General features: G+C 41.4%; 1 protein-coding gene across 1 annotated transcript in view; it reads left to right on the top strand.

Annotated features, from left to right (window-relative positions):
- Nucleotides 1-14,078, top strand: part of LOC127639169 (thyrotropin-releasing hormone-degrading ectoenzyme-like) — a 156,628-nt gene that overhangs the window by 92,620 nt on the left and 49,930 nt on the right. The window contains exons 9-10 of the mRNA XM_052121047.1: nucleotides 6,204-6,269; nucleotides 9,051-9,238. Of these exons, the coding sequence (XP_051977007.1) occupies nucleotides 6,204-6,269; nucleotides 9,051-9,238 (254 nt within the window). The remainder of the gene's footprint in view (nucleotides 1-6,203; nucleotides 6,270-9,050; nucleotides 9,239-14,078) is intronic.

Here is a 14,078-nt window from a genome sequence, read left to right as displayed (position 1 = left end):
TCCTCCTTTAGTGGATTTTGATATTCTAGGAACTATTAATAGGCCAGAATTTTGCGATCTTAATGAACGTGTTGGAATATAGCGTGTTAGAAGATCACTTAAGTACTGCAGAGCTAGACCATTCAAAGCTTTGTACGTAGTTAACAGAATTTTAAAATCAATATGGAATTTAACAGGTAGCCAATGTAACGATGATAAAATGGGGCTAATATGATCATATTTCTTGGTTCTCGTCAGCACTCTGGCTGCTGCATTTTGAACCAATTGAAGTTTATTTATTGATCTTGCTGGACATCCTCCCAGTAATGCATTACAATAATCTAGTCTTGAGGTCATGAACGCATGAATTAGTTTTTCGGCATCAGCAACCGAGAGCATATGCCTTAATTTAGCAATATTTCTTAGGTGGAAGAATGCTGTTCTACAAACATTTGTAATTTGATTTTCAAAGGACAGATTGGTATCAAATATAACACCTAAGTTCTTTGCTGTTGAAGATGATGTAACAGTACATCCATCTAGAGTCAAATTATATTTTAGTGGCTTATTTTTAGAGTTTTTTGGTCCAATAATTAGAACCTCTGTTTTGTCAGAATTGAGTAGAAGGAAATTTCTGGCCATCCAATCTTTTATTTCATTGATACACTCTGCTAATTTTGAGAATTAGCAGAGTGTATACTCTGCATATACTTCTTCAGGTTTTGAAGAAATATAAAGTTGTGTATCGTCAGCATAGCAGTGGAAACTTATTCCACGATTCCTGATAATATCTCCCAGGGGAAGCATATACATGGAGAAAAGCAGAGGCCCTAAAACTGATCCCCGTGGCACTCCATACTTTACTTTTGTTTGGTTTGACAATTCCTCATTTAAATAGACAAAGTGGTAGCGGTCTGCTAAATATGACCTAAACCATGCTAATGCCACTCCACAAATTCCAACATAATTCTCCAGCCTATTCAAGAGAATGTTGTGATCTATCGTGTTGAATGCAGCACTAAGATCTAAAAGCACTAGAAGAGAAATGCAGTCGCGATCAGATGATAAGAGCAAGTCATTTGTAACTCTGATAAGTGCAGTCTCTGTACTGTGATGAGGCCTAAATCCTGATTGAAATTCTTCATATATACTATTTCTCTGTAGAAATGAACATATTTGGGAGGATACTACCTTTTCTAGTATTTCTGACATAAACGGGAGATTTGAAATCGGTCTATAATTAGCAAGTTCTCCAGGATCAAGTTGTGGCTTCTTAATTAGCGGTTTGATAATTGCCATTTTAAAGTTTCTTGGGACATGTCCTAAGCATAGTGAGGAGTTAATGATATTAAGAAGAGGTTCTGATATTACAGGAGATACCTCTTTTAAGAGCTTAGTTGGTATAGGATCTAACAAACAAGTTGTGGCTTTTGATGTTTCGATAAGTTTTGTTAGCTCTTCATGACCTATGATAGCGAAGGATTGAAGTTGCACATGAGGGAAATTATTCTACACTGTTTTCTGAGGTGCTATGACAGATGATTGCATAATTCCAATTTTATTTCTGATTATTTCAATTTTATCTGTAAAGAAATTCATGAAGTCATTACTCTTGAGCTGTGACGTAATATCTGGTTCGGTTGAGGCTTTATTCCTAACCAATTTAGCCACAGTACTGAATAAACATCTAGGATTGTTGTTGTTATTTTCTATGAGTTTACTAAAATATGCTGACCTGGCAGCTTTCAGTGCGTGTTTGTAACTACAGACACTATCCTTCCATGCACCCTGAAATAATTCTAATTTTGTATTTTTCCACATGCGCTCCATTTTCCGAGCTGTTCTCTTGAGAGCATGAGTGTGATCATTGTACCATGGTGCAGGGCTTACTTCTTTAATTTTCTTTAATTGAAGTGGGGCGACAACATCAAGGGTGCTAGAGAAGACTGCATTTAAATTTTTTGTTATTTCATCAAGTTCTTCTGGGCTTTGGGGTTTATTGAGTATATGAGATAGATCTGGAAGAGTATTAGTGAAGTCATCTTTAGTGGTCGAAAGAATAGTTCTACCTGAACGATAGTGTGGTGTAGATTGAGTAACATTAGCTGATTGCAGCATGCAAGAGATGAGGTAATGATCCGAGATGTCATCGCTCTGCTGCAGAATTTCTATATTATCAACATCAACTCCATATGAAAGAATTAAATCTAGCGTATGATTATGGCGATGAGTTGGTCCTGTTACATTTTGTCTGACTCCAAGAGAGTTGAGAATATCGATAAATGCTAATCCCAGTGTATCATTTTCATTATCTATGTGAATGTTGAAGTCACCAACAATTAAGGCTCTATCTACAGTAACTACAAGATCTGATAAAAAATTTGCAAATTCACTAAGGAAATCTGAATAAGGCCCGGGTGATCTATACACTAAAGTACGGTAAAGGACGACAGAGATTTTTTATTTATATTTGTATTTGACGGTGTCACATTAAGCATTATTAGTTCAAAAGACTTACATTTATATCCTGTCCTCTGAGTAACACCAAAAACTTCACTGTAAATCGTAGCAACACCTCCTCCTCGACCCTTCAGATGAGGTTCATGTTTATAACAATAACCTGGGGGAGTAGATTCATTTAAACTAATATATTCATCCGGTTTAAGCCAGGTTTCAGTCAAACAGAGCGCATCCAATCTATGATCTGTAATCATTTCATTGACAATTAGTGCTTTGGTAGCAAGAGATCTAATGTTTAGTAGCCCTATTTTTGTATGATGTTTATTTTTAATTTGTTTGTTTTGTTCAAGTTTGACCTTAATCAAATTTTTTCTAAATGATTTAGTGAGGGTATTGTGTTTGGTAGTTCGGGGAACAGACACAGTCTCTATGAGATATCTAGGTGATACAGTCTCTATGTGTTGTAGTTTATGTGACCTGTGTGACGTCTCATGGCAGCTAGCAGACGTTCGGATTAACCAGTTTGTCTGCTTCCTGACCTGGGCCCCATTTAGTCAATTAATTAATACCAAGCACTCGCAGCCAGGGCCCCGCCAATGAGGTCCCCCTGCCTTTGCATGCCTCACTGCACCATACCCATGGCCAACCGGTTGTGACAAGTCTCGGGGACGACCCGAGAGATCCTCCTCCATCAAGAAGGTTGGGGACTTGCAAGTGTTTTCTATCAGCAACACTTTCCTGGAATTCCGTATGGCAGATTATCACGTTATCCTGAGACCACGGCCGGGCTATGTGCCCAAGGTTCCCACAACCCTGTTCAGGGATCACGTGGTGAGCTTGCAAGCGCTGCCCCAGGAGGAGGCAGACCCAACCCTGTCGTTGCTGCATCTGGTGCGTGCTTTGCGTACCTACTTGGATCGCATGCAGAGCTTTAGATACTCTGAACAGCTCTTTGTCTGCTTTGGCAGACAACAGAAAGGGAACGCTGTCTCCAAACAGAGGCTTGACCACTGGATCGTGGATACCATCGCTCTGGCATACCAGGCCCATGCCAAAAAAATTTTTTTTTTTTTTTTAATTTTGCTATGTAAAGCGCTCTGAGAATTAACTTTTAAAAGCGCTATACAAAATAAAGTTATTATTATTATTATTATTATGCCCGCCCCTTTTGGGAATACAAGCTCACTCTACTAGGAGTGTGGCATCCTCATGGGTACTGGTCCATGGCACCTCTCTAGCAGACATCTGCAGAGCAGCGGGCTGGGCTACACCCAATAACTTTGTGAGATTTTACAATCTCCGGGTTGAACCGGTTTCGTCCCGTGTTATGTCAGGTGCGAACATGTAGAGTTTGGTAATACGGAAAAACGGGCTGGGTGTATCGCTTGCATATAGCACCCTTCCTCTGCGCTTTTAATCCCAGTCGAGTTCACGAAGTCATGGAGCCTGGATGTCCTTCCTCCCTAGCCCTGTGGCTTGCGAATTCGGTGGGGGAGTTTGCAGCTAGACCCACTACGGGTACTAATATGCCCTGTACTGGGATTTACAGGTGCTGATTACTCCAGTAACCCCCTGTGATGTATTTTACATGGTACAGACCCGCGTCTCCCTTGGGCAGAGCCCTCTCTGTCCCCAGCCGCCGTGTTTGTTGAGCTCCTCCACTTCGTGGTAGGACCTGTCACCGTGCCTCTTCCATGTGTGGCTGGTGAGCCCACATGTCATATTGCCACATGTTGACCTCCTCTTTGGGCAGGATGTGGTCTCCGCATGGTCTTTTTGCCCTGAAAGAATAGGAATGGAAAAGAACACCTTCCTAGATGCATATAATAGTGTTAGATGGTCACAACCGGATCTAATACTCTGTGGAGAGAAAACATAGAGGGAAAAACGGCCTGCTCCCATGCTAGTTATGTTGCTTGCCCCCCTCAGGGATGTGGAGAACTACATGATGACTTTTTTGGGCGTTGGGGGAGATTACGTGCAGACGATGCACCTGCTATTACGCAATCAGCAGCTTGCTTGGACCTGCATCAAGGAGTGGTGGTGGCGTAGTGGGCTAATGCACAAAAATGTTAATCAGAAGGTCGTTGGTTCGATCCCCATAGCCACCACCATTGTGTCCTTGAGCAAGGCACTTAACTCCATGTTGCTCCGGGGGGATTGTCCCTGTAATAATTGCACTGTAAGTCACTTTGGATAAAAGCATCTGCCAAATGCATAAATTTAAATGTAAATGCATCAGCAGTTCACGTAACATGGTTCAGCTCTTGTGTCATTTTTCTATAGGGACCCCTAATGTCCCTTAGGGATGAGACGTTGTGTCCCTCTTGCCACACCACTGTACTAGCTGCTGAAATGGCTGGACCTTGTCTTGGCTCCTCAGCACAAAACCAGAACGAGAGTTGGTATTCCTTCTCCTTTTATACCCGTATTTCCGGGGGAGTGGCATTCAAATTCTACCCGCCAATTCTCAATGGCCTTTTCTCAAAAGAATAGAGGTGTTCGGGGCTCTCAAGAGCAACCCCTAGTGTCACTACATCAACACAAAATCCCGTTTCCCTCCATCAGGGAACGGAGGATATGACAGTAAACAAGACATTTTCAAACTTGTTTCCTGGTTGTCTGTGATTGGTACTAATACATCAACACAGGAAATAAAACAGTGCTCTGTGATCTGATGAGGTCTTTAAGTGATAAAACCTGGCTAAAACCGGTTTTGAAAGGAGCATGTATACATTGCTATAGCATTTATGTGCTAAATGTTTTAATGAATTAATTATACTGTTTATAACCATTATGTGAATGTGTTTTTCCACTTACATTGTTATTCTTGGTATTTGACTGATGTACTAGTTAGATTTATTTTTACTATCTTTCCTCTTGATGTAGCAGTGAGCAAAACACATTAGTGTCAAAATCATCACATCACACTGTGATGGCCTATCAGAGGCCAGATGCTCTTTTAGCTTCAGCACTATAATTCTACTGATGGAAAGAGAGAGAGAGAATGAGGAATTTCATTGATATAAATCACATCCAGCAGGATGGTGATGTAAATCTGGGTTTTCTCCAAATCAAATCCCAGACTCTCTGAGAGCTCAACAGAGCATATTGTGAGATTGAGTTCAGTTGGAGTACTTCATGGTTTCAGAGTCTCAGTGTAATTTGCTCAAATCTCTAAGCATGGTGTCTGTCCACTTTTGAACAAATGCCCCATTTGAGTTACAATTACTGAAGCAAAGGCTTAAATCATTGTCTTCTTAAAGAATAGTTTAACCAAAAAATGTAATTCTGCATTTCAATCCACCAAAGCTCTCAAATCTCATTCAAACCTTGTGTGTTGCATTTCACGCAAGAACCAATTAATTGTTTGTGTTTTGTACTCATTCTCATTCTGTGGTGTTGAGTGTGCTGTGTTGGGTCATGATTTTAATGGAATAAAACTTTAGTAAAGTTTTGTTGTAGATTTTATATTTTACAAATTTTGTGACTCGCTGATGCAACCTCGAGTTAAACATCACAATCAATCTTTAATTGGCTTCCTTCTTGTCCTCCTTGACCTGACAGCCAATCACTCCCAAATGGCTGTTGCTCATTTGTATATATTAGAGTTTGAATTGAGAGAAATATTGATGTTATTGTTTGAGTTTATTCAGCTGCCCGAGTTCACCATTCCTTATCAGTTTTCAAAAACCTGTTTGGTTAATTTCCAATTCTTGTATTTTAAAATGATTTGTCTAATTTGCCTTTCTGACTGTTTGCAGGATTACTTGATGACACACATGTATGGGAATGCTGCGAGAGACGACTTGTGGAATAAATTGTCTGAGGTGAGATTTGACACATACAGCTCTTGTTGTTCTAACTATCTTCTGTGTGTAAGACCTCTACCCACAGACAGGTGGCATCACTCAGATCAGTGAGTGAAAATGTGTGTGTACAACCTGCTCCAATACCCTCAGTACACCTCAGAGTGCTTTCACATTCAAACACTGCATACAGTATACAGTAGGTCAAAGTTAATTATATAACTGCACATATAAATGATGAATTCATGCGATTGACCTCAACTCACATCAACACAAATGTTTTATGGTAATACGGCATCAAAAAAAAGAGTTTGATTTGGATGCTGGTTGTGTTTCATTGTGCATTTGCACTCAATTAAACGTTCGAGAGAAGTTTATATAGTGATCCAAAAATCTGTTCAACTTTAACGTTAGTGAAGAGCCATGAAATTGCTGACGAGAGTATGAGAGATTAAACTGGAGTGTATCTCCTTCAGCTCAAGTAAAGCCAAAATTAAACACAGAATGAACATTTTAATAACATTGGCCATATAAGCAACTATAGACACAGTTGAGCTCAAGCCACAAGACTAATAATGTTATATTCCAAATCTAATGATGATAACCTTATTTGTGCCTACTTTGGTGAAGGTTAGCTTGCTAGCACTAGCTTAGCTCCATGATGGCAGCATGCAAACACAAATTAAACATAACAAACTGCACATATCTTAGTTTCTTAGGATGTGGAACACCTGTCATGTGATCTCTGATGAAATTACATTTTCTACACTCTTTATGGATCATATCTTGCCAACAGCTCCCTCTGTCTTTCTGGTTCAATAGAACACTCCCTATATAAGAGCATTAGAGTGACATTTCTGACCAAGTTAACTTGTAAAAATCCATCATAATTTCTCCTGTGCACACTTTTGAACTAAAATATTTAATGGAGGTTGTTTAGTGAAGCCACAAATGACAAGTATACTGGATTTTACATGATTGGAGATGTGTTTGCAGAATAATTTCATAACATGAGATGTATGATACAAATGTTTTATTTTTCACTCTTTACAAAAGTTATAGAAATAAATTGGCTGTAACATTTTGATCATAAAACTGCTTTCAGTCATCAAAGCACAAGATGTAGAGCTTCTAAATGATGTATTGGTTTTCAAGATTATTTAACAATTAACCTTTTAAATATGCAGTTAATGTAAATGGACGTTCATGTGGGTCTGTAGAGACCTATCAGAGGTAGGTGAATTGGTCTAATCGGGCGGCCTGTTTCCTTTCAGTGTTTGTGTGACACATTAACAGTGTGTATGATGGGCTGGCCCATCATCTAATGAGTACTGATATGTGCTGTGCTCGTTAACTATTCATGAAATCCAATTTTCTGCAATAATCTGCCAGTGCTTGATGCCCACAAAGCCCTTTGTCAAGATCATGACCCATCGCTGGATTGGCCTTCACTTCCTTTATTTCTGTCAGGGCAAAGATACAGCAGCTTCTTGAAATCTGTCCTACAGAAAAAGATTCATAACGTGGTTTCATTAACAGCATCATAAGCCTCTGCAGAGCCTCTTCCATACTCGCACAAACAGTGAGTCAATAAATGAGAGAAGTCCACCTATGATGTTTAATTTTTGGATTTCTGTATAATTTCCTGAACTTTAATAATTGTTGTCTACAATAGTCATTCAAATGAGCCCTGCCGAGGAAAAACAGTCTAAACTGTATAGCTGATTTTAGCTGGTCTCCAAACCTGGTCAGATTGGCCATTTGGCTTATTTTCAAGGGGTTTTGGTCATTTTGCAGCAGGTCAGAATATGAGATCAGTGAAACACACTTATGATGCCTTAAACTGTAATCTAGTTTATCAACTAAATAGTTTTTGGAACTGATGTAATATTTCAGTAGTTTTGAGAATATGTTAGTATGTTCATTCAAAATGTAGTTTCTTTGTTCTGCCATGTGAAGATTATAAATGGTCTGCTGTCACCTGTAATACATCTAACCATTTTAAAAAAGCATAAGGGGACAAAATACCATAAACCATTAGTCAAATGTGCCTCATACATGCAGAGAAACTTTGAAAACAATTTCTACTGGAAACTGCCAGTTGTCCATTGTGCCAAGCCATTTATAATAGCATTTACACAGAACAAGGATAAACGGCGTGTGTATATTTCACTCAAGGATGAAGCTCACTCACATTACGAGCATTCCTCATTAATGGCCTGTGAGATTGAATTGAATGTTTTAGTTATTCCGAATATTCAGTAAAAGAGCTGCTTCCTCTGAAGAAATCAGATTTATAAATCTAATTCAGCTCCTTTTCAAACCTCACTCGCATATAGAGATGTTAGATAACTGGAAATAGATGGCTCGTGATGTGCCCACATTAAAGAGCCATTTAAGAGAACAGTAAAGTTTAATCGCCTTTTTAATTAAAAGTCCAGGCTGGGTTTTTAATTTACTCCTGTTTTTGATTTAGGAATTACAGACTTGCTGTGGAAAACAAAGAAAACTCAAATCAGTTCAAATATGTGTATATCAGTCCAGTAAAGGCAATGAGTCTGAATTCATTTGTAAATATGAGCACACAGCAGCTCTAGATTTAATCAGATTTAATCTCCAGCAGTGAAAGTGTGAGAGAACAGAAGCATTCAGAGTCTGAGAGCATTCACTAATCCAACAACACATCTCACTGACACTATTGACACAATCCCTCTACTGTGAGCCGCACAGGTGCTCTACATGCTGATATGGAGACAGTGACACGTGTGGATTATGTTTTGATGTGTTCTGTTTGTGTCACAGGCCATGCAGAGGGAGGGGAAGGACATCAACATCACAGAGGTCATGGACCGCTGGACTCTTCAGATGGGATATCCCGTCGTCACCATCAGCAAGAACGACAGCCTTGACAACAATGTCTCCATCTCCCAAGAGCACTTTGTCTATGACACTGATGCCAAGATCCACCATCCTGAGCTGTTCAACAAAAGGTAGTGTCCTACAGAATATCTCCATACCTCAAATATCTCAATGTCCATATCTCAAACGTGACTGTCATGATATGAAAAGAGCACACTATTAGTCATTTGACCCTCTGACATTGATTCCCTCATAAATCTTGGAGAAAAATACAGCATATAATAATGTGTCTCTTGCAGTCTCAACACTGTAATGTTGAATCATGTATAAAGCCACTCCGTCAGTGAGCAATTCTTCTCTGATGATTCCTTTGACCAAGTCGAACTCAGACAGAAACAGATGGTACAATACAGTATTTCAGCAGCTGAACAGATAGAAGCAGAAACCATATTGATTAAAAATAAGATTAGACACTGAGTTATAAACACAGCAGGTTTAATCGTTTTTTTCACCAGGAACAGTAAAGAGTATAAACCTGTCCATACAAATTAGATCTCTAGTCATGTTCAATCACACAAGACCTCAAGCTGCTATTAAGTGAGCATTTCATTTTTTATTAGCAACTCATGCTAACCCTTCACCTCCACAAGATGTCTACCACCCGCCTGTGGCGTCACAAAAACTGTGTCTGTCACTGGCAGATAGATTAGTTTAATTCTACACTAGAGTCAGATGAATAATTCAACATCTCTTCTGAGCTGTTTTAGAAATCCTTCCACTTTGGTTTTGGATCAGACACTGCTAACATCACAAAAACTGACTGAAGAATTGTATTTTTGTGCTGATATTTTTTCAAGTCTTCATAGTGAGCATGTTGTTTAGCAATGTTGTCCTATTTAGACCTTGAACAATAAAGTTTTGTAAATGGTGCACAATAAACCATGACAAATGCCTGCAATTTGAGGACAACAGCCAGGATGTATCTATTTGTTATGCTCTCATTGTGTGTTGACTGAAAGTGTGCCAAAGTTAAATCTATTAAAGAGAAATAAAACAAAATAATACTGCTAGGAAGATAAAAGCCTAAATAACACTGATTCATCATCAGCAGATGCATATTTTACCTGTAATAACAGTTCTTGATTTCTCGCGTTTTCCATGGCTAGGTTAGCCCTCCAAATTGACCCATGTGATGTCATAAATATAACACAAAATCTGTTAGTACACCTCTTTTTCTGACTTTCATTTGTTCAGGTCAGACAAAGCCACCTTCATGTGAAGCTCTCCTTCTCGAGTGTGTTTTCTTAGAGCTGTGCTCTTCTGCAGAGGCGTTCTGAAGCAAAGCTGCTCCACAAATCAATATCAGAGCTGTGTTATGAGTAGGGGGCTCTTATTCCCGTTTTGCCCCTCAGGCAGTTTTTTAGTTGAGATCCAGACAAGCTGCCAGAATGCAGGAGGGATTTGACACCCCTGTAAATGCAGTGTAACACCTCACATCTGAGCAAAATGTGCTGACAGAAACATTGGCAGCAGCTGAAGGTATCAGAGAAGGTCAATTTGAATGTATTTCACACTCTTTTTGTATGTTTCATGCCCACTGCATCTCATAACAGTTCATAGACGATCCAAAGCAAAGGCCAAACTCAGCTGGACAATATGAAGACATTGGATGGTGCCAGTAAAAGTTACATTGATTTATTTCACATCACTGAGGTTGAAATACATTTTCTGCCCTGTGAATAAGATCAACCAACCAGCTTGCAAACCTACTAAGAATTATGACCCACAGAGACGCAACGACAAATGCTGCTCTGAGCTCTTGTTGTCCTCCTGAGTCCACGCTTTAGTGGATGGAATGATCTCTGTTAAATGCTGCTTAAAACGTGTGTACAATATCTGGTGCCTGCTGTCGATTACCTCAGAAAATAACTTCAGCTTGTAGCTTTGATTTGTAAAAGAGAATAGAAAATGAGTTTACAATACTTTACTTACAGTGGAATTCTATCGGACAAGCATTCTGGAAGTGCATTGTAGTAAGTTCATTTTACAACCTATGAGACAATATAGGCTAATGTGTGTATCTGGGCCATTTCAAATAAATATTCTGGTTTAATGAAATAATTGTTTGTTATAAGTTTTCACTAAAACAGCTAACATTGTTTCCATCAGTTCATTTTAGCATATTAAACTTATGTTTGTTTTTCCTCTCCATATTCAAACTTCAGTATTGTGAGTTAGTAAGAGCTCAAAAGTTGTCTAAAAGCAGCCATAATTGCCAAGGTCTGAGAGAAGAGGTATCTATATTCAGCTGGAATGAGCCTCTACAACTTCAGCGCACTTAATTTAAAATCAGCTAAATAGATAGTATGCAGTTTTTGTGCTTCTTTTCATCAGCACAAGTCTGTAGCTCACGTCAACTGTCAACACTTCATTAACACCTTTACCATAGTACAAGAATTGCATATTCCACAGCACAGAATTTTGCTGAGATGATGTTATATAGAATACTGTATAAACGGCTTATTAATGGTTTAATGGCACACATTGATTTTCTTGTTGCATGAGCATGACTGTAATGGAGACATGCAGTTAATCCAGCTAATATTAAATGTATGTTATTGTGTGCAAGTATGGGTAGATCAACTCAAGCAACGTGTTGTTGATGCGTAACTGTGTCAACTTTGTGACTTGTGTTAAAGTAGGGGTGTTTTTGTTTTTTCATTTTGTACTGCAGAATCAAATTACCAGGATATTGCAATTTGATACCACCACTGTTCCCGTTCTGTCACTCACTCAAAGTTTAGTCGATTTAGTAAGAGACACTAGGGGTCTCTCTTGAGAGCCTCAGTTACTGCTTCTCTTTGAGAAAAGACCAATGACAATTGGCAAACCGAATTTGCTTGCCACTCCCCCGGACATACGGGTATAAAAGGAGGGACGCGTGCATCTGTTCAGACAGATTTTTTCTTCGGAGCCGAACGGTTGTGTTTCACTGAGCTGAATAAATCCACTGCTGTTCCACTCACCTCTAACAAGTGAGTATACTGTTGGAGATATGGCAGAAATCAGCAGCTTTTCTCTTCTATGCACCCCAGTGCAGACTATGCCCCTGTGCGCTTCTACAGCCACCTAAAAGAGTTTATTCTCTAAAAGAGTATATTTCTCTAAAAGAGCAAGCACTTGGACATTGAACAACTTTTTAAAGACACTCCTGCCCGCATCGCGCCTTCTACCCACGGGTATAGGGCCGGCGCAGCTGGCGCTTGAGGCGATATCAGGAGTTCAATGGGCATGGTTTCGCCGGGTAAAACCCGGCAGACCACCCGTTCCCCAGCACGCTCATCTGCCTCCGTCTGTGTTCGAGATGAGACCGGCTCACCTTATGGCCAGTCTGATGTCTCTTTTGGACCCCCCAAGCTGGGTGAGAGTTTAACCACTGCATTGGAGTACATCATGGCGGACTCCAACGCTGAGGACTCGACCGGGCTGGTGCCTTCGTGAAGCAGGGAGGCACTGTGACTGCTTCCCAGCCCCGTCCGTCCTGGGCTGATATTCAGGCAGCCAGGTCGGCGAGCGCTGCGGGCGATCTGGATAAGGAACACATACACCGGCTCAACCCCCGCAGACCTCCCATCCCCCAGCATGCTCGTTCTACCCAGAGGAGCTTTCGAACAAAACAGGCGGTCTGTCTCAGGGCAGATTTAGTGTCTCATTCAGGGCTCCTGACGAGAATAAGTTATCGGTCGCAGCATCGGAGAGTGAGCTTCTGCTGTCGGAAATGGACGAATCTTCTTAGCTCCCGCACGTGCCGTAGAGCTCGGGATGAGCCGGTAGCTGAGATGGCAGCCATTCTCGCCCGGGCAGCTGCTAACATCAGGCTAAAGTGGAACCCTCCACCCTGCCCTTAGCATTTGCAGCTGGATGATTGGTTTATGGGCTCAGATCGTGACTCATGGCCATGCCCCGCCTGGTGCCTTTCTTCCCGGAAGTGCAGGATGAGCTAACAGAGTCATGGAAGGTTCCATTCCAAGGCCTATAAGTTCTCTTCCTCATTGATGATGAAGGATTACAAGGCCATGGGACAAGCCGCCTCTGCCCTGCACACCATGGACATCCTGCAGTTCCACCAGGCCAAGGCATTGAAAAAATTTCAGAGGCTCCTGGGGCATTTGGCATCCTCACTGGCAGTTTCCCCCCTTGTGTTGATACATATGAGACCGCTTTAGCACTGGCTACAGACTCCAGTTCCAAGGTGGGCATGGTGCCACGGCACCCAGCGTTTGACTATCACGCCACAGTGCTGTCAGACTTTCGGCCCTTGGTCAGACCTTGCATTTCTATGGGTGGGCGTTCCCTTAGAGCAGGTCTCAAGGTGTGCTGTGGTCACAACCTATGCCTCAAACTCTGACTGGGGTGCCATGTCCAATGGCTCTGGACAGGGCCCCGACTCCAATGGCACATCAAATGCTGGCAGTAACGCTGGCCCTGTGGAGGCTTCGGCCATTGATTCAGGGCAAGCATGTGTTGGTCCGGACCGACAACACAGCGACCGTGGTGTAAATAAACTGTCAAGGCGGCATACACTCACGTCGCAACTTGCTTGTCGCCTCCTCCTTTGGAGTCAGCAGACGTTGATGTCTCTGCGAGCCACTCACTTTCTGGGCGTCCTTAACCATGCAGCGGACACGCTCACACGGCAGGTAACTCTTCGCGGGTAGGGGAGTCTCCACCCCCACGTAGTCCAGCTGATTTGGGAGAGATTCGGGGAGGCGCAGGTAGACCTGTTTGCCTCCCGAGAGTCCTCTCACTGCCCTCTTTGCTACTCCCTGGCCTCGGGCTACGTAAGTATGCGTTTCCTCCAGTGAGTCTCATTGTGCAAAGTCCGGGAGGATGGGCTGCAAGTCCTGTTTGTAGCGCCGTACTGGCCTAACCGGACGTGATTCTCAGACCTGATGCTCCTGGCAGTAGTCC

This window comes from Xyrauchen texanus, chromosome 47 (genome assembly GCF_025860055.1).
Source record: "Xyrauchen texanus isolate HMW12.3.18 chromosome 47, RBS_HiC_50CHRs, whole genome shotgun sequence".
NCBI classification, from domain to species: Eukaryota; Metazoa; Chordata; class Actinopteri; order Cypriniformes; family Catostomidae; genus Xyrauchen; species Xyrauchen texanus.
The sequence above is the reverse complement of the archived record's forward strand: the minus strand, read 5'-3'. Positions and strand labels throughout refer to the sequence as shown.